Below are 20043 nucleotides of genomic sequence, written 5' to 3' on the forward strand. Positions count from 1 at the left end.
AGTCTCCCCTAATGGATTTCCCTACCTTTGTGGACTTTTTATCTTGGTGTGGTCTCCTCTTTCCTGGAGCCTCCTCCACTGTCTTGTTTTGCTTGGGAGGTTTGCCATCCGATGTCATGACGTCTGTCCTCGGCAAGCTTCTCCATTGGTTCTATGTCAGGACAGAAAAGTGCTGCTTTTGCTGCCCTCTGGGAAGCAAGCACCTGTCTTCCAGCCCTTTCTCATCACTCTTTGTGAGCGAGGATTTAGGTAACAAAACTGGAGGCTATTGGAAGAGACTCCCAATTCCAGCAATAGGTTTGGGGTAACATTTAATAGCTTTCCATTGACCATTTTCCCCTGTTTCAGACCTAGAATAGCAGTGTTACTGCTGTGGCCATTATTTCTTGGGAAGTCCTTTTCCTGAGATTTAAATGTTAACATTTGTTTCACTCCACCCCTGCAAAGTATCTAAATTTGTGTTTGTGGGTGTGTGCTTAGTCTCTTAGTCCTGTCTGACTCTTTTCGACCCTGCGAATTGTAACCCACCAGGCTCCTCTGTCCATGGGGATTCTCTAGGCAAGAATACTGGAGTGGGTTGCCATGCCCTCCTCCAGGGGATCTTCCCAACCCAAGGATCGAACCCCAGGTCTCTCACATTATAGGTGGATTCTTTACCCTCTGAGCCACCAGGAAAGCCCTGTGCTTATAAAGTGAAGTCGCTCAGTCGTGTCCAACTCTTTGCGATCCCGTAGACTGGCCTACCAGGCTCCTCTGTCCAGGCAAGAATACTGGAGTGGATTGCCATTTCCTTCTCCAGGGGATCTTCCCAACCCAGGGCTCGAACCCGGGTCTCCGCATCATAGACAGACGCTTTACCGTCTGAGCCACCAGGGAAGTCCCTGTGCTGATGGGAGAGGTTGACAAAAACAGATAATGAGTATTGAACCTTGCCTTCAAGACAGTTACTAATCCTCTGGACGGGTCTTCTAATCTTTAAGACTGAGACCTGGGCAGGGCCCTTGGTGCTGAGGAGTGATCAGACTGTCTTTTGTGGATCTGCTTTTCCATTTGCCTGAGTCCTTCATGGCTTCTCTTGCCACACACCCCAACATCTCCTTCCTATCTTCACTGCTCGCTTCCCGCTTCCCTGAGAAAACTGAAGCGGTCCAAGGAAGCGTCCTTCGAGCCTCACACTCTGTAACCCAAGTCTGCCCGCACAGCTGGATGCCCCTGTCCGAACCCCGGCCCACCTCTTGCACGGCCCTCCCCAGAACTCTAGTCCACTAGTTTTCCTCCATCCCCGTGTTACCAGTGCTTCACTTTCTGTTCGATGATCCCCGTCTGCACAAAAACGCACCACTGTCCCCCGTCATTGAAAATCCACAAAGAACACAAAACTCCTTATGAAGCTCACCTGCGTGAGCTGCTCCTTGGGGTGCCTGTGACCTTCATCCTGTCCCACCCGGTCGCCTGTCCTCAGTCCTCTCCATCCTTGACCCCTCAGCAGCTTTGATGGGGTGGATGCTGCCTCCTCGAAACACTTCCCTCACTTGGCATCTGAAATCCCATCTCTAGGCTTCCTTCCTATCTCACCGAAAGCTCTTTGGAAGCTCTGCTCAGCCTCCCTCGAGCTTCCTCGTCTCCCCCGCCCCTTCACCCCGGTCTGCCCCAGTGCCCACTCCCGCTCATCTTTTCTTCTCAGTCTATGCTCTCCTGGGGATCTTGTCTGTCTCCTGGCTTTCAGGATGGTCTCTATGGCAACAGACATGTGTCTCCAAGCTAGACCTCTGTCCTGAACTCCAGAAGCAGGTTGCTCAGAATGTCCGTTTGGATGTCTAGAAAATATCTCACATGTAACGTATCTGAAAAGGCAGCTCTCCGCTCAAAATCTGCATCTCTGCAGCCCAGTTCTCCCTCTTCCCACTGCCCCCTCCGCTCAAGTTGCCCTCAGAGTAAATCGGAAATCCTTACGGTGGATGCCCTACAAAGCCGACACGAGCGGTCTCCCTCCCTCTCGGACATATTCTCTCCCTTTGTATCTCTGCTCTAACCATCCCCGCCTCCTTGTTCAATTTTGTTCGTGCCAGGCCTGCTCTCGCCCCGGGGATGCTGCGTGGCCATTCATATGGATCACATAGAGGTTTATCTCCCAGGATCCACGTGGCCAACTGCCTCACCTCCTTCAAGTCTTTGCTCAGATGTCACCTGCACAGTGAGGGCCTCCTTGCCTCCCTGCTGTACTTTCTGGTTTTTCCAAAGTGCTGATAACTTTCTAATACTGCATAATTTTCTTATATACTGTTCATCATCACCTTCCACTTCCTTCCTGCTAGAATATAAACTTCTCAAGGGCAGGGCTCCTTGAGTTGTGTTCACTGATGAATCCCCACAGTATGGAACAGTGCCTGGCACATACTAGGTACTTCGTAAATAGTTGTAGAAAGAGTGAATCAACGGGAACAAGTCTGCAATGTTTGGTCAACACTGTTTCAAGGAGAATTACGTGTTGGCTGATGAGGGTTTAGCAACAAACAGAGCAACTAACAATGCGTCAGCAGGGTTGGGGGAGTGGATTCTAGTGAGAGAGACACAGGAAGCGCCGGAGCCTGAGGGATTCATCTTCTCACTGTGGGAAACAGACCACGTGAAAACGCACAAGGCCGTAAATCACTGAAAGATAGCATTTTATCACCTTGAATAAGTAAAACCGATGATGCATTGAAGCTTGATGTGGGGCAAGGGTTACTCAGTCACACTGGCCAGGGAAAATCCATAGCTTGAGAACTGACAGACAGCAAGCAAAGGTCTGAGAGTCATTCTTCCAGGCCAAGGAATCAGCAACTGCAGGGCTCCTAAACTGGTGACAAGTTTGAGGGATGAAAAGGCCAGTGTGACTGGAGCATATTCAACAAAGACTTGCTTGAAATATCAGTATGATGTTGAAAACATCACTTTTGGAGGGAGATGTCTTTTGTTAATTCTTTTCTGCTTTAGAAGAAAAAAAATGCTAACTTATTTTGGATGTAGAAGATGAAAATTAGGGCTTTGGTTTCTGTAGGTCAGTGGTTAACAAACTATTGCCACCTCTGTGGCCCAATCCATCACTTCCTGGTTTTATAAATAAGTTTTATTGGAACACAGTCACATCCATTCATTTATGGATGTGAGAGTTGGACTGTGAAGAAAGCTGATTGCCGAAGAATTGAGGCTTTTGAACTGTGCTGCTGGAGAAGACTCTTGAGAGTCCCTTGGACTGCAAGGAGATCCAACCAGTCCATTCTAAAGGAGATCAGTCCTGGGTGTTCATTGGAAGGACTGATGCTAAAGCTGAAACTCCAATACTTTGGCCACCTCATGCGACGAGTTGACTCACTGGAAAAGACTCTGATGCTGGGAGGGGTTGGGGGCAGGAGGAGACGGGGACAACAGAGGATGAGATGGCTGGATGGCATCACCGACTCGGTGGACATGAGTTTGAGTGAACTCCGGGAGTTGGTGGTGGACAGGGAGGCCTGGCGTGCTGTGATTCATGGGGTCGCGGAGAGTCGGACACGACTGAGCGACTGAACTGACTGACTGATGACTGCTTTTGCACAAACAATGGCAGTGGAATAGTGCAACATGACCACATGTGCACAGACCACGTGACCATGACCTGCTTGCAAGTCTTAAATATTTAGTGTCTGGTCCTTTCTAAGCTTGCTTATGTGTGTGTGTGTGTGTGTGTGCTTATATAAGTTTGCTGACCCCTGCTATAGTTACACTCCATTCAAGGCATGTGAGCATGAGTGCTCAGTCACTTCAGACATGCCTGACTCTTTTCAACCCTATGTACACCCCTATGTACCCTATAGCCCACCAGGCTCCTTTGTCCATGGAATTCTCCAGGCAAGAATACTGGAGTGAGTTGCCATGCCCTCCTCCAGGGGATCTTCCCGACCCAGGGATCGAACCCATGTCTCCTGTATTGTAAGCAGATTCTTCACTGCTGAGCCACCAGGGAAGCCCCTCCATTCAGTTCAGTTCAGTTCAGTTCAGTCGCTCAGTCGTGTCCGACTCTCCGCGACCCCATGAATCACAGCACGCCAGGCCTCCCTGTCCATCACCAACTCCCGGAGTACACTCAAACTCATGTCCACAGAGTCGGTGATGGCATCCAGCCATCTCATTCTCCGTCGTCCCCTTCTCCTCCCGCCCCCAACCTTTCCCAGCATCAGAGTCTTTTCAAGTGAGTCAACTCGTCGCATGAGGTGGCCAAAGTATTGCAGTTTCAAGGCAGGGTTAAATTCTTAATATAATCTTAAAATACGTTATATGACCTATATAAGAGAACCAACTATTGATGCAACTGTTTCTTAAAAAAAAAACAAAAAAAACACTGACTTATTTGTTATGACCAGGTAATGAACTCACTTCTAATCCTTGCTTCCCTGAAGTTCAGGGTGGCCTTGCCTTTCTGCATCCTGCAAATTATTCTAGGAGTTCATGTTTATCTTTTACAGCTATACAGTGTTGTACTGGATTGGTGGATACGTTGATTGTTTACAGCTGTTTGCAACTCTGAACAAAGTTGCAATGGATAACTTTGAATGAAACACTTGGGCAAACATATCTAGAGAATAAGTTCCTAAAAGTAGCACTTTGGTTCTGGTAAAATTTGCCAAGTGGCCCTTCTCTGAAGCTGTAACATTATCACCATCCAAAAGTGCATGGCGCTGCTACTCGCCTTGACCCTCAGTACTTCTTATTACCCGTCTTAATCTTTGCTGATTTGATAAGTAAAAATTGCTAGATCTGACCAGTAATTTATGTTTTTCTTAGTAAGAATGAGGTTGAATATGTTTTTATGCATTGGAGTCATTTGTACTTTCTTCTTGAGCCATTCTTATCCCGGTCAATGTTTTTTTCTTTTTTTTTTTTTTTTTAGTTGGAGCCCATTGTAAATCAAAGGAAACTGTGTCAAGGTCATTTTATAAAATATACTGCATATTGTATATCCAAGGTATTGAATTTAGATTTACTTGAAAAGTTAGCAAGATATTAAAGTGAAACTTGAAGGATTTAGTGAGCTTGAAATACTAAATTCTTATAAGACTTAGCAAAAAAAAAAAAAAGCAGGTTGTCATTACTGTTTGGTGGGGGTTTTTGTGTGTTTTTGTTGTTGTTTGTTTTGTTTTTAACTCATGTTGTAATTTTAAACAGGCTCAATTGACTCTCTGCTAGGAAAGATAAAGAAAAGAGTATTTACCTCTTTTACTTCCTCTCCTAACTGAGTTATGTAACTACATCATTTGGTTTAGAAAACGAGTCTCACAGTTAGTTCGTCTTAATTATAGATATATGTTCCTCACCTTTCCTTCTGCCACAGCCTCTCCACTTGTTTGTTGGCATCAAGGAAAATAGGGATATTTTCCCCCTGAGGGGAACTTTTGGCACGCTCCTCGGGTTCTTTCTTGTTTGAGAATACCACTCTACAGTCATCCCTCAGTGTCTGCGAACATCGGCTCCAGGAACCACCTCCTCAGATACAGAGATTTGAAGATGCTCAAGTTGCTTTATATAGCAAGGAGTAGTATTTGTGTATAACCTACACACACCCTTCCAAATATTTAAATCATCTCTAGATTACTTATAATACCTCATACAATGTAAACACTGTGTCAACTGTTGCCAGCATGAAGCAAATTCCAGTTTTGCTTTGGGGAACTTTCTGGAATTCCCCCCTCCCCCCCAATATTTTTCGTCTGCAGTTCATTGACTCCATGGATGTGGATCCCACAGATAGGGAGGATAGACTGCACCTAACAACACTTTGACTTAAATTATTCTCTGGTCATTCTTTCTCTCCAAACTTCGCTGCTACATTGTCTTCTGGTGAAAAGCCAAATATTTATCCTTTGCAGGTGGCTCCCTTTTTTGACTCTGTGATAACTTTTTTGTGTTGCTTAGCAACCCACTCCAGTGTTCTTGCCTGGAGAATCCCAGGGACAGGGGAGCCTGGTGGGCTTCCATCTATGGGGTCACACAGAGTTGGACACGACTGAAGTGACTTAGCAGCAGCAGCAGCAGCAGTTTGGTAGCTTTTCTAAGCAGCGCTTTGTGACTTACCCCTCTTTATCAGTTTTCTTTACAGCATTTTCACTTGCAAAGTCAGCTGTCCGTTTCATGTCCCTATATATTTCCTTCCAGATTGGGTTTTTCTCTGTCACTGTCTCCCTTGCTTGTCTTCTGTGTTACACTGCATCTTTTCACCTTGCCTATATTTGATGCAGGCAGTTTAGTGAAGTGCTTAAAAGTAACAGATTCTAGAGCAGTGGCCCCCAGCCTTTCTGGCACACCGGTTTCATGGAAGACAGCTTTTCCTCAGACTGGGGTGGGGGAGGGATGGCTTCGGGTGTTCAGGTGCGTTACATTTATTGTGCAGTTTGTTTCTACTATCATTACATCAGCTTCACCTTGGATCATCAGGCATCAGATTCCAGAGGTGGGGGACCCCGCTCTAGAGTCTTAGTGTCTGGAATGTTCTTCCACTTAACAGTAATAATGATTTGGGGCAAATTACTCTATGTGCTTTGTCTGTTTCATCTGTAATATGTGAGTAATAAGGGTGATGATCTTTCCTACCTTACAAGGTTGTTGAGGGGTCTTAATGAGATAAAGCATGTAAGTGTCTTAGGTTGATGTCTAAGCATGATTTTGGTATTAGCAAGCGTCACCAGTGCTCCTGTTTGATCTGACAGAGAGTGAACGATCATTGCTGTGCTTCTGGCGCCATTGGTCTTGCCTTGTCTCCATTACAGGGTGAGGGTAGGGGAAAGCGTCGCCAAACCAGGTTCATTGGCCAACACGCAGTAAGCCAAACACGGAGACACTGAGGTCTGCAGGAGAGAAAGGGTTCATTCACAAGGCTGCCAAGGGAGGAGGCAGGAGAACAAGTCCCAGATCAACCTCCTGGAAGGCGAGGGGCTTGGGATATTTATTAAAGAAGCAGGGTGGTGGTTGGGCTTAGGTGTGGAGAAAGATGACTGCAGGTAGGATGAGGTCACTCATGTTTTGTGCAGGTGTACCTGAGTTACTTGCTTCTTTGTGGGATGCATGTTCTAAAATGGAGGTGCTTAGCATGATCTGAGGGTGGAGTTTCTGACCCTCTGCCATCAAAAGGCCATTCACTGGACACCTGTGCAGCTCCAGTTTTAGGTGGGGCTTCCCTGATGGCTCAGATGGTAAAGAATCTACCTTCAGTGCAGGAGACCTGGGTTCTATCTCTGGGTCGGGAAGATCCCCTGGAGAAGAGTATGGCTACCTACTCCAGCATTCTTGCCTGGAGCATTCCATGGTCAGAGGAGCTTGGCAGACTACAGTCCATAGGGTCTCAAAGACTGAGCAACTAAGACACAAAACCAGTGTTAGTTGGCTTAAACTTGAGCGCAACACAGCTGACTCCAGGTTCCTGGAAAACAACCCAGGCAAGCATCTTACTGTTTCGGCTGCCTGATGCTTGGAAGACAAGCAAGGCTTTTGTAGCAAGAAGGCAAGCTTGAATGGGGAAGGCAGGTTACAAGCAGAGGGGTTTTTAACAGACTGGAAGGCAAGCTCAAGAATTTGTGTTAGTCACCAGTTTTGGTTAACCCCATGGGGCGCCTGATTTTGTACCTCTTGTCTTTGAGACTCTGAGTTTCATTGTCTCTTCTGAAACTTTTGAGTTTCTGTTTTGACATTCACTCCATTAGGTCACAAGCATTCACTCCTTTTCCTTGGGAATCCTTAGGTTTAGGGTGATCTCCCCCAGGCATTCAGCTTGCAGCCCTGGGAGGTAGAAATCCAAGTGGCCGGCCCTGGCCCCTGCCAAGTCCTGGAATCTGGGTTCTCAGTCTGCCCATCTCCCTCTCAGAGCTTTTCTTTCTCTGTTCCCTGAGGGCTGGCTCACCCCTCTTTTACTTCTGTCTGACTTGATTTTCAGTCAGTCCATGTTCCGTGGACTTATTTCCCTCCCAATGACTGTAAGGGAGGGGTCAAGCATCTGTTGTGAGTCAGTCAGTTCAGTCACTCAGTCGTGTCAGACTCTTTGCGACCCCATGAATCACAGCACGCCAGGCCTCCCTGTCCATCACCAACTCCCAGAGTTCACTCAAACTCATGTCCATCAAGTTGGTGATGCCATCCAGCCATCTCATTCTCTGTCATCCCCTTCTCCTCCTGCCCCCAATCCCTCCCAGCATCAGAGTCTTTTCCAGTGGGTCAACTCTTCGCATGAGGTGGCCAAAGTATTGCAGTTTCAGCTTTAGCATCAGTCCTTCCAATGAACACCCAGGATTGATCTCCTTTAGGATGGACTGGTTGGATCTCCTGGCAGTTCAAGGGACTCTCAAGAGTCTTCTCCAGCACCACAGTTCAAAAGCATCAATTCTTTGGTGATTAGTTTTCTTCACAGTCCAACTCTTACATCCATACATGACCACTGGAAAAACCATAGCTTTGACTAGACAGACCTTTGTTGGCAAATGTCTCTGCTTTTTAATATGCTATCTAAGTTGGTCATAACTTTCCTTCCAAGGAGTAAGCATCTTTTAATTTCATGGCTGCAATCAGCATCCGCAGTGATTTTGGAGCCCAAAAAATAAAGTCTGACACTGTTTCCACTGTTTCTCCATCTATTTCCCATGAAGTGATGGGACCAAATGCCATGATCTTAGTTTTCTGAATGTTGAGCTTCAAGCCAACTTTTGCACTCTCCTCTTTCACTTTCATCAAGAGGCTTTTGAGTTCCTCTTCACTTTCTGCCATAAGAGTGGTGTCATCTGCATATCTGAGGTTATTGATATTTCTCCTGGCAATCTTGATTCCAGCTTGTGCTTCTTCCAGCCCAGCGTTTCTCATGATGTACTCTGCATATAAGTTAAACAAGCAGGGTGACAATATACAGCCTTGACATATTCCTTTTCCTATTTGGAACCAGTCTGTTGTTCCATGTCCAGTTCTAACTGTTGCTTCCTGACCTGCATACAGGTTTCTCAAGAGGCAGGTCAAGTGGTCTGGTATTCCCATCTCTTTCAGAATTTTCCACAGTTTATTGTGATCCATACAGTCAAAGGCTTTGGCATAGTCAATAAAGCCAAAGAATGGTCAAACTACCGAACAGTTGTACTCATCTCACACGCTAGTAAAGTCATGCTCAAAATTCTCCAAGCCAGGCTTCAGCAATACGTGAACCATGAACTTCCAGATGTTCAAGCTGGTTTTAGAAAAGGCAGAGGAACCAGAGATCAAATTGCCAACATCCGCTGGATCATAGAAAAAGCATCTGTTGTACACTGTTCTAGAACCTTCCATCCCTCACATGGGTCACCACTTCTCAAAGTGTGTAGACTGAGGTTATGTGCCTTTCTTCATTGGTTTATTTTCTGCTCTGGAAAATTTCCTGGCTTTTATTTCACCTCTTGTTGGAAAAAAAGCGCAATTCTCTGTTGAGATTTTATTTTGCCATCTTTATCTGGAAATCTGCAGTGAGCTTTTAAAAGTATAAAAGAAAGATAGAAAAAAAAAATTTCTTGAGTCCAATCCTAGATCCTCTGAAATGGAGCCTAAGTATCTCCTTTTTAAAAGCCTCCTGTCAGTGCTTGCTGCTGCTGCTGCTAAGTCACTTCAGTCGTTGCTGCTGCTGCTGCTGCTAAGTCACTTCAGTCGTGTCCGACTCTGTGTGACCCCATAGATGGAAGCCCACCAGGCTCCCCCGTCCCTGGGATTCTCCAGGCAAGAACACTGGAGTGGGTTGCCATTTCCTTCTCCAATGTGTGAAAGTGAAAAGTGAAAGTGAAGTCGCTCAGTCGTGTCCAACCCTTAGCGACCCCATGGACTGCAGCCTACCAGGCTGCTCCATCCATGGGATTTTCTAGGCAAGAGTACTGGAGTGGCTTGCCATTGCCTTCTCCGTTAGGAACAACCAAATTTAAGTCTAGTATTTTTATTAGAAGATGTGTATTTTCCTCCTACCTTTTAATTAGCCTATCTGAAGAGCAAATATATAAAACACTTGTTTCTCAGAAAGATCTCATAAATTTAAAGTTGCTTTTGGTGGTTTATTTGCTTGCTTATTTTTAAAATAGCTTCATACACACAGGGCAAGAAAGCCCATCTTGAGAGAATGGAAAGGCAATTGCTCTTTTTTTTTTTTTTGTAGTGGTCCCTGACAGAAGTATCTTTGGATCTGAAGTTCTCTTCTAGACCTCTTAAGGTTTTGGTTTTCTGTTAGCATTTATAGAGTGAATTATTCATTGATGCTTTTAAGAAGCATTTGAATGCTATATATGTTTAACACTGTCAAAGTGATACTCATGCACAGAAGTGGACCATCTTTACTGAAGATCACCCACAACAGGTCTTTAATCCTGTTTGGGGTTTGACTGGGAAAACGGAACTATAAAAAGTGCTGGTTTCTCCTGGATCTCTTCGAGCTCTGCTTCCTTCATTTAAGCATAAAATTTGAACTATTTTTATGGCTGCTAAGGACTGGAAGCTAAAAAGAAAGTGTGGGCTTAAATAGACCTCTAAAATGACCATTTTGAATGGGTTTTTATATCAGGTGTGAATTTAGAAGTGGCATTTTTCCATTTGTAGTTTATGGTTAGCAGAAGAGATGGTCAATATTTAAAACCATGCACTAAAAATGTCTCATGAAACTTCTAGGCTTTTCAACACTGTAGATCACATATATGCTGCTTTAAATATATGTGCAAAAGAATCTATTGATTATCTAGTCATCTGCTTTCCATGGCTCCCTTTTTAATATTCCTGTACATGTAAATTGGAGCTACTGTTTTTGTTAAATCTATCTTTTTTTGGCTGCACTGGGTCTTCATTGTGGTGTAGGGGCTTAGTTGCTACAAGGCACGTGGGATATTAGTTCCCCAACCAGGGATCGAACCCACGTCTCCTGTATTGGAAGGCAGATTCTTAATCACGGGACCACCAGGGAAGTCCCCAGATCTTTAAAGATGAAATGTGGTAGACCAACTCAAAGAATTCCACTGTGTTTTTGATATGCAAGATTTCTCTTTTCTGCATTATTGTTTTTCTCTAAAGCACTTGCTTTAGATATTTCCTGTTTAGGAAATATTGCTTCTTCACAGGCTTTTGAATCTAAATCTACCAGATAATCTTTGCTGTGAGAGTATCAGTAGAGAAAACACGATGTAGTTGAAGCACAGCTCATGTGATAGCAACCTCCAAGTCAGTACATTTTTCTTTTATCAGTTTGTCTACTTAAAAATTTTAAATTGTTATGTACCCCTTCCTTTTTAAAGTAATTGCAGCAATCACTATTCTATTGGGTGATATGTATTCCCTTGGAATTTCGAAACTTTAAGGGACAAGAGAGGTCATTTCACGCCCCTGCCTCGGGGTTAGAGATGAGGAACTGGAAGCACAGACTTGCCCGCTGATTTGTTCGAGGTCACACCATCCAGACACATGGTCTCTGGATTCCCAGAGCAACGTCCTTGTTACTGAAGTTCTCTGCCTCTCGTGTCATCTAGTAACACCTGTTGGAGATCAGCTCACGTTTCACTCTGTCTATAAAAATGTACCGTGATCAAAATTGCAAATTTATTACTGTACACTTCTCTGGGCACATCTGTAGATTCAGGGGAAATGAAAGAAATTAAGTGTGAAATAATGAAAGTAGCTACTATGAAAGAGGAATAGCAATAGGGAATAAAAAGAGAAGTCAATAGTGAAATGATATCATATGGAGAGTCTCACTGGACCACTAGTCACCTCCTAGGACTGTTCTTTCTCCTCCCCTTCTTCTTTTTGTAAAAATTGAAGTGTAGTTGGTTTACAATGTCGTATTCATTTCTGCCGTACAGCAAAGTGACTCATTTATACATATACTTACTGAGCCACTTCTTTTTCATATTTTTTTCCGCTATGGTTTATCCCAGCACGTTGAATATAGTTCCCTGTGCTATTCAGTAGGACCTTATGGTCCATGCATTCTACAGGTAACAGTTTGCATCCACTAATCCCAAACTCTCAGCCCTTCCCTCCCGCACCCCCTCCCCCTTGGCAACCACAAGTCAGTTCTCTGTATCTGTGAGTCTGTTTCTGTTCATAGACAGGTTCCTCTGTGCCATATTTTGGTATTTGTTTTTCTCTTTCTGACTTACTTCACTTAGTATGATAGTCTCTAGGTCCATCCATGTTGCTGCAAATCGCATTGGTTCATGCTTTTTTATGACTGCATAGTATTCCATTGTACATAGGTACCGCACCTTCTTTATCTATGGCTGTTCTTCTAACTACAGAAGCCAAAATAGGACTCATGAGAAATCAATCAGTGGAGCCAGTAGTGAATTTTCTTTTTTCAAGATCACTCTTAGTTTTTATGTAAATTTAGGCATGCAGAATGTAGAGGGAAGTATTTGGATTCTTGACCTGGAGGTGGAATTAGGAAGAGAGATTAGAGCAATTTTGGCTAATCTGAGTGTGTTCAGTGTGAGCCTGCTACACAAGTTAAAATTTCTCCTAGTTAAATGTTTTAGTATAAACATCCCTCCAAATATTGTTTCTACTTCTTTCATGGAGACTTATTCACACAAGTGGTTTTCATTAGCTCTTTGAAAGAGAAGCCACAGAGCCTTGAAAACATGCCCTTTGAATGTTAATTTTAAACATTCGGACCTAGTCCGTATGTTTGCCTTGGATTTAGAGCAATAATGCTTGACTGAGGATGAGTATACGGGATGGTGACCTGGTAAGAAAAACTACCCCAGCTCAGTGCTGAAAATAAAAGCCACTGCATAGAAACCCATGGTCTGCCCTCTCTAGTTAAATAATGTCAGGTCTTAACATCCAGGTAAGTGACCAACTGGTGACCATGTCTATTCCTATTTGCTCTTTCTTTAGCTAAAAGATTCAAACCTATGCAAGTCTTTCACATTGAAAGATGGAAGGAAGCAAATGGTTCAGCTGTGAACATTTTGTGACTTTTTAACTTGTAAACAAAGACACTAACTTCATCTTTTATCCCTGATTTCTCAGTTATCTTTCTGTATAAGGTGATATGTCTGCCTTTTTGTTTTAGGAATCTTTCAAAGAAATACCAACCTAAAAAGAACTCGAAGGAAGAAGAAGAATACAGGTGTGTTTATCATTGATTGTTATGTGGCAGTATGTATCTGTCCTTGGTGATGATTATAAAGGAAATCTACATATATTCTGTAGATGTAGTGTATCTACGAAAACAAATTGCATTCCTCATGCATATTTGTGTCAATTTTTAAATTGGGGGAAAGACAATAAAAGCTTACTCAAATAACTCATAGAGGCACTAGGCCTCGTCCAGATTGTTTCAGTTAAGGTAATTAGGAAAAGCTTAGCCTGTAAGCAAATATAGGAAGTGTGGATGGACTGTGTACTGTACGTCTTGATAACAACGGGTGTCTCATTCATCCAGGAAATACATGCATCTCAGACAGCAGTTAAGACATCTTAACGTGAATAGCCCAAAAGTATCATCTCTAATTTATATCTAAATATCCATGACATTAGTACATATAGTAGGTATATGTATTTGGGTTTTACCTGGGCTAGTAACAAAGCCAAATGTTGCCTGATATAGAGCAGTTTGGCTTTGCAAAATGAAAACTGTTTCAGTTGTAATTAATTATGCGCCATTTTGATGAGAACACCCTGATGTGTAATGAATTTGTCAAGACCCTATGGGAGCTGGGGACACATTGCCCTGATAGTAATGTTAATTACTCTTTCTCTGGCGGGAAGCCACATGAGAGAGGATGTGCCCTGTTTGAAAAGGAGTGATGTGTGTTCTGTTCTGTAGGTATACGGCTTGCAAAGCCTTCCTTTCCACCCTGAATGAAATGAACGATTATGCTGGGCAGCATGAAGTCATCTCCGAGAATATGACCTCTCAGATCATTGTGGAGTTAGCGCGTTACGTCCAGGAACTGAAGCAGGAGAGGAAATCGGTAACTAAAATTTGTTTTTCTTCATAAAAGGTAGAACAAAGATGATGGAACTATCTCTCAAAGTTTTTGTTTGTTTTTATGGTTTTCTGTACTATACAGTAAATCCTTGTTGCTTATCTATTTTATCTATTTTTTGACCATGCCGCTAGGCATGTGGGATCTTAGTTCCCCAATCAGGAATCAAACCTGTGTCTCCTGCATTGGAAGTGCAGAGTGCCTGGGCCTCCAGGCAAGTCCCTCCTGATAAGTTTTAAAGTTAAATGAAATCATATGAGACAGTGGGTCTTAAATTGTCACCTTTGAGAAGCATATAAAAATTTTGGACCCTATTCCTCAAAAGTGTTTCCAGGCCTTTATGTACGATTTCAAGGGTCCATTATATACTCTGCAACTCATTTGTGGGCCCCAGAATACTAACCTCTTATGATAAATTTAAATATATTTGAGGCTCTGGGACATACAAGAGTAAGCAATGTAATATGGTGTCTGCTGTGTGGAATAAATTGTATTAAAATAAATCCTTATAAGGAGTTCAGAAGAGCCAGAAAGATGGCCTCAGTTACAGCCACTCTGTTCCCTGGCTCATTCATTGTCATCTAATAAAGGGCCCTTTTGTTCCTCTCATTACCACTGCAGTCTTTTCATAACTTTTATTGTTAACAAAAGGGGAAAATATACCCTCAAGTAAAGTATATTCATAGTCAGGATTTTGACCAAAGAGATTTATCATTACATGGTCTATATCACTGTACTTTGATTGCCTATGAGGCACGTAATAATTTGCTGTAATAAAATACCAAAGTTGGCCAGTGACATGCTTTTCTGATGCAAAGAGTTGAGTCATTGGAAAAGACCCTGATGCTGGGAAAGATTGAAGGCCACAGGAGAAGGGAGTGGCAGAGGATGAGATGGTTGGATAGCATCACTGACTCAGTGGACATTAATTTGAGCAAACTCTGGGAGTTTGTGAAGGACAGAGGAGCCTGGCATGCTGCAGTCTGTAGGGTCACAGTCAGACACAAATGAGAAACTGAACAACAACAGCAAAATGCTTTTCTGTATGCATTTGAGTCCTTCTTTGAGTGCTCTGGAGATATATGAACCAGTAAGACTGATAGAGTTTTTGCTGAAATGGAGGAGACATGAAATAATAATGACCAAAATAATTATTTAATTGCAATTGTGATAGTCTCAACAAAGTACAGATATACAAATGAACATATAATGGGAACACCTGACATGCTCATGTTCCATATCAGGGAAAGTTCCCCAGAGGGCTTGAGGGACGAGTCGGAGTCACCTGGGACAAAGATTCAGTAGAGAGAACAGCCATGCAAAGGCCCTGAGGCAGGAAGGCGTTTGGAACAAAGTGAATAAATTGAGATGAGGTTTTGTCTGTTCACATTAGAGGGCACAGCTTTTTATACCCCCCCCAGCAAATATTTGTCAGTGTCTGGGGATGTGTTTGGTTGTTTGGGCTATTATAACTGGGGGTGGGGGTTGCTGCTGGCATCTAGTGGGTAGAACCCAGAAGTGCTGTTAACATCCCATAACGCACAGGACAAGCCTCCACGACAAAGAATTACCCGACCCAAAATGTCCATCTTGACTGAGAAGCCTTGCGCCAGAGCTCCAGTAGGGTGACAGCCTCCATAGACTGTTCACGAAAAGGGAACTTTTATATGACCGACAGCAAGAAAGCAGCGAAACAGAATACCAAGGTTTGGAATGAAGCAAAATCCCTCATACAGTCATAAAATGAACACAGTAAACCTGGATATGATGCTGGACTGCTTCCGTGGGTCCAGAATTTCCCTCGACCCTGCAAAGCTTGTGTTAATTACCTTCTTATTTGTTCCTTTGGTCAGTGCTTCGTGTGTCTCACTGACCTTTCTTCACTTAGCATACAGTTTAGCATTTCAGCCCACACTCTAAGTTAAAAACTCCGTGCATCTACCTTAGAGGGACGTATTCATTCTCTTTTCTGGAGTGAATCGTGAAATGTGAAGTGAAGTCCATGTGACTTGGCCTCCTGTTGCTTTTTTAAATGCCTCCCCTCCAACCACATGGCCTCCTCGCTGCTCCTCGTCCGTGCCCTCTGCCATGCTGACCCAGGGCCTCTGCACTGCATTTTCTTGCCTTGGTCTGTCTCGTTTATCTTATGTCAGACTATAGGGACTGTCCTGGTGGTCCAATGGCTGAGACTCTGCACTCCCAGTGCAGGGGCCCAGGTTCCATCCGAGTCAGGCACTAGACCTCATGTGCCGCAGCTAAGCTGTTGTGCTTCGAGTAAAGATCCCCACATGCCACGACTAAGACCCAGCACCGCCAAATAAATAAATATTTTTTAAAAATTACAGGGTCCTCCCACCTTCTCCACCTCGTTTATGTGACTTCCCCCCGCTTTATTTATTTATTTTTCTTTAGCTGTTGTTGTTCAGTCACTTAACTTGTTGTACTAAAGCAAAGCTAAGATAGATTCTCATGTTTGCATTTTCATGTAAATAACATCATGTTGTTGTTGTCCAGTCACTAAGTTGTGTCCAGCTCTTTGCGACCCCATGGACTGTAGCACACCAGGTTTCCCTGTCTTTCTCTATCTCCCAGAGTTTGCTCAAACTCATGTCCATTGAGTTGGTGATGCCATCCAACCATCTCATCCTCTGCCACCCCCTTCTCCTCTTGCCTTCTTTAGTACGTAACAGCGTCTAATATTTTAAGTGTTTACTTGTTTGTTTCTCTTTCACCCCACACTGGAAGCTCCACAAGGACAAGAAATTTCTTGTCTCAGCCCCTGAAAGAGTGAGGAGTGTCGGGCTCTCGATCAATACTCTTGGAGTGAAAGAAAGAATTGAGAAGTAGAAGCAGCCATCTTCGACTTAGCCTAGTTCTCAGTGAGGCTTTACTAGTTGGGGATCCTGTATCTCTGTGTTGTGTTATGACTGCATCCTTTTGTTTAATTTACTCACTGTTAACCATATGTCTTTTCTACAGTGTGTCATATCTGTGCTTTGAATTCTTTTCCTTCTTTAATCAAAAATTATAGTAATTTGATGAGTAAATGATAGGTAGTACAGACACACATTAAATGATATCTTGCAATACGTAGCATTCCTTTTATTTCAGGGAGAATTACATCTCTCTGAGTCAGATGTTATGTTGGGAGGAGATGTAAACAACGTACTCTCTTAAAGCCTTTTGTAATTCTATTCAGATGAAAATTTAGGAAACTGTGAAACTCTTTAAAGTTGTAGAAAGAATATCAATAAATACATGTACATTCCCGGTATTTTAATATAATGATATATGAACTTATTTGTTGCTTTATTACATGGTAATAGTTACCATTATTTTGAATGCATGATATGGCAGGATATTGATGCTCTAATAGCAAACATTGTTTTGATAGTTTTGGATATCTAACCGTTTGGCCTCGGTGTTTGTTTTTATGGGCGATAGTGGCTGAGGAGGGGGAGGCCAGGCTGTTACACGTTTTGCTCATTGTCTCACTGACATTTGGCCCCCAGCCAGCCCGCACCTCTGGGCAGCGGTCATCACATGCATGCTCTTGTTCCCACTGAGTTTATTTTCTTGAACTTAACATCCAAGGATGCCAGACTGACGGGTGTGAAGGTCTCCGCGGCATAGGAAGGGCTCCTCGGGATCCTCTCGTACTCAGCAGCCTTTCTCCTTGTGACCTTTCACTTCTGGTTACCCTGACATTTCTTAGTAAGTGATCTAATTTTCTTAAGGATGATTCTCAAAACCACAGTGGACTCCTCTCGCTTCCACTTTCTGGTGAGGGTGATTATCAGCAGAAGGACCCCAAGAGAGCTAGAGACCAGATCCAGCTCTTCTGGGGTCAAATCCAGTTGCCGCTTCTCTGCGGGACCGTGAAGGGCTAACAGTGAACTTCAGATCTTCCTGGGAGGAGAGGAGAGGAGAGCCTGAATCAGAAGTATGTCCGGACAGCCTCCGCTCCCGGTGGTCAGGGAGGCGAGGAAGGGACCCAGGGTCTGCAGTCAACAAACCCGCTTGGGACTCCCGACAGGCCCACTAGCTAGGAAACCTTAGTCAGGATCTAAAACTCTCTGAGCAGCCTAGTTCTAAATCTATAACTGAGGCTGATTGTAATAAACCTCCTTCCAGAATAGCAGGGAGGGTCACAACAGGACAGGTGCCAACCGCCTAGCACCTCACTGGTATTGATGCGTAGGCACTGCACATCCGGAACCGCCCATCAGGTCCGTCTGCTTCTCAATACACAATCTCCTTCCTACTCCAGAGAAAGGGTTTGATCAGGGTTTATTACAGAAAGCAGTAGCATCTACAGGTCTCCTTGTGACCATGTGTCATAACAGTATTGTCTGGTGCATTTAAAAGGACCTTTCTGAAAATGTTGACTTGGTGGATGGCATTGAAAACAAGCTGCTTTTAAAATTTTAGGTCAAGCTATTGTTTCTTGTGGCTGACTAGAAATACCATTCTTAACTGTCAGCCTAATACCTTCTGAGCCAATTAATATAGTGGCAAGTTCCTCCCTGCCCAAAGGGACAGTTTAGAATTTACAGGATTACTGCTGAATCTCGTTACTACCGATAGTGTTTCCAATAGCAGTAGAAAATCATTTTTCATCTAGATTTTTCTACGTTTGAGCACATTAATCTCTAACAAGGTGAGAAATGGCTCACTGTGCAAAAGACGAGGTTTCCTTCCTTCCTTGGATGGATTTGAAAAGAAGTGAAGAACCCGCCTACCAATGCAGGTGAGATGTAAGAGACACGGGTTCACTCCCTGAGTTGGGAAGATCCCCTGGAGGATGGCACAGCAACCCACTCCAGTATTCTTGCCTGGAGAATCCCATGGACAGAGAAGCCTGGCAGGTGGCAATCCATAGCATCGCACAGAGCTGGCCACGGCTGAGGCAACAGCACGCACGTTGGCAGTGTGAGAGATGAGAGGAGAGGGAGATGTGGACATTCTCCTTGCCTCTGGGGCCATATTGTGCTCACAGTGAGTTGTCTGATCTTAAGCAAGATCTTGAAGTCTTAAAGGTATAACTGATTCACGTGCTGTAGAGCAGAAACTAGGATCCCACATGCTGCGTGGCCAAAAAAAAATTTTTTTTAATTAAAAAAGTGTACCACTTGAAAGTTTCAAAAAATTAATTTAAAAAAATCTCCAACTGTAAGATAGAATGATGCTCACTGTTCATGTTTTTAGGGGAAAAGATGATTTTTTAAAATTTATTTCATTTTTTAATCGAAGCATGGTTGATTTACAATCTTGCTCCAATCTCTGTTGCACAACAAAGTGACTCAGTTACGCACATATAGACATTCTTTTAAATTTTCTTTTCCATTATAGTTTATCCCTGGAGACTGGATGCAGTTCCCTGTGCTGTACAGTAGGACCTTGTTGTTTATCCATTCTAAATGTAACAGTTTGCATCTGCCAACCCCCAAATCCCAGTCCATCCCTCTCCCTCCCCTGCTCCTTGTTGGCAACCACAAGTCTTATTTCCATGTCTATGAGTCTGTTTCTGTTTTGAGGATAAGTTCATTTGTGCCATATTTTACATTCAACATAGAAATCATACCATATGGTATCTCTGGGTCTGTCCGTATTGCTGCAAATGGCATTATTTTGTTCCTTTTTATGGCTGAGTAGTATTCCATTGTATATATGTACCATATCTTCTTTATCTGTTGTTCTGTTGATGGACATTTAAGTTTCCATGTCTTGGCTCTTGTGAATAGTGCTGCTATTCACACTGGGGTATGGGTATCTTTTCAAATTCTAGTTTTGTCTGGATATATGCCCAGAAGTGAAATTGCAGGATCTTATGTACTGTGCTGTGCTTAGCCGTTCAGTCATGTCCAACTCTTTGGGACCCCATGGACTATTCTCCAGGCTAGAATTCTGGAGTGGGTTGCCATGCCCTCTTCCAGGGGATTGAACCCAGAGGTCTCCCACGTTGCAGACAGATTCTTTACCATTTGAGCTACAGGGAAGCCCCGGGATCATATGGCAACTCTATTTTTAGATTTTTGAAGAACCTCCATACTGTTCTCCA

The 20043-nt window shown here is 43.5% G+C and overlaps 1 protein-coding gene across 15 annotated transcripts in view; it reads left to right on the forward strand.

The window, feature by feature from the left end:
• Positions 1–20043, forward strand: part of FNBP1 (formin binding protein 1) — a 140482-nt gene that overhangs the window by 50052 nt on the left and 70387 nt on the right. For all 15 annotated transcript variants that reach the window (XM_055400963.2, XM_055400965.2, XM_055400966.2 and 12 more), the window contains exons 3-4: positions 13064–13120; positions 13820–13967. In XM_055400963.2, coding sequence (XP_055256938.1) covers positions 13064–13120; positions 13820–13967 — 205 coding nt within the window. The remainder of the gene's footprint in view (positions 1–13063; positions 13121–13819; positions 13968–20043) is intronic.

This window comes from Moschus berezovskii, chromosome 11 (genome assembly GCF_049115385.1).
Source record: "Moschus berezovskii isolate FMDL1 chromosome 11, NW_MosBer_1.0, whole genome shotgun sequence".
NCBI lineage: Eukaryota > Metazoa > Chordata > Mammalia > Artiodactyla > Moschidae > Moschus > Moschus berezovskii.